This window comes from Chinchilla lanigera, unplaced genomic scaffold (genome assembly GCF_000276665.1).
Source record: "Chinchilla lanigera isolate Chin_1 unplaced genomic scaffold, ChiLan1.0 scaffold00063, whole genome shotgun sequence".
Classification (NCBI taxonomy): domain Eukaryota; kingdom Metazoa; phylum Chordata; class Mammalia; order Rodentia; family Chinchillidae; genus Chinchilla; species Chinchilla lanigera.
Genome location: NW_004955464.1, coordinates 6,566,415 through 6,567,475, shown reverse-complemented (window position 1 = coordinate 6,567,475; position 1,061 = coordinate 6,566,415). Strand labels below are relative to the sequence as shown.

The 1,061-nt window shown below is 65.4% G+C and overlaps 1 protein-coding gene across 1 annotated transcript in view; it reads left to right on the top strand.

Moving 5' to 3' along the window:
- The first annotated feature begins 712 nt into the window (after window positions 1–712).
- Window positions 713–1,061, top strand: part of Gpx7 (glutathione peroxidase 7) — a 6,566-nt gene continuing 6,217 nt past the window's right edge. Inside the window, exon 1 of the mRNA XM_005398574.2 lies at window positions 713–1,040. Within this exon, the coding sequence (XP_005398631.1) occupies window positions 906–1,040 (135 nt within the window). The 5' untranslated portion in view covers window positions 713–905. The remainder of the gene's footprint in view (window positions 1,041–1,061) is intronic.

Genomic DNA, 1,061 nt, shown 5'->3' with positions numbered 1-1,061 from the left:
ACCAATTCCCTGGGATGGGTGTTAACCCGCTGACCGAGGGGTAGCTTAGCTGTCACACAGATCCTGCTGCACTGGCCGCAGCCAACTCCACATCCAGATGGGCGGGGACGGAAAAGGCTGGCTATCTTAGCTCACCTGCTGACCTCTCTGACATGCCAGTCAGGCTCGGAGCCCAGGACTGTCCTTGGGCCTGCAGGAGCTCTCCGCCAGTGCAGAGCCACAGACGCTCCCTCCCGCATGCAGTCTCCATCTCAGCTCCGCTTCGTCTCTTGTCTCGGGCCCTCAGTATTTTCTGAGCTGTCTGGAGGCACCCTTCAGTAATGAAAGAGTTTCCCGTCCGCTGTTCTATTCCAGCCCAGCACTCCCATCCTACACTGCCTGGGTGGACTACGCAGGGAGGCTAGCCCCCAGTCGATCACCAGGTGGGGAAACTGAGGCTCACAGTGGCGGAGTGGCCAGCCTGAGGCCATGCAGCAATTAGAAGCTGAGCTCTCAGGTTTCCACGCCCTCTTCCTACCAAGTCCCAGCATCCAGAAACGGACAGGGAGCCTCACTGAAAAGAATCCTTGGGGCTGGGGATTTAGCTCAGCGGCACAGCGCCTGCCTGGGCAGGCACTGTCCCAGGGAGAACTCCCGAGGTCGGGAGTTCGATCCCCGGTCCGGGGGGAAAAAAAAGAAAGGAATCCTTGCCCTGGTGGGGAGAATCACGGCTCTGGGGTGCGGGCAGGCGGGCAGGGGGGCAGGCGGAGTGGCACGCTTCCTGAGAACGGCTGGGGAAACTGAGGCCCAAGCCCGGCCCCCCACCGCCGCGGAGGACGGGAAGGGGCGCGTCCTGCCCCTCGGGCCGCCTCCTCCCGCCCCCCACGCCGCTCCCCGCCGGGTCCTCGCCTCCCGGGGAGCGAGTCATGGCGGCGGCCGCGGCGGCGGCGTGGCTGCTGCTGTGGGCCGCGGCGTGCGCGCAGCGGGAGCGCGACTTCTACGACTTCAAGGCGGTCAACATCCGGGGCAAGCTGGTGTCGCTGGAGAAGTACCGCGGCTCGGTGAGTGCGCCCCGCGGCCGG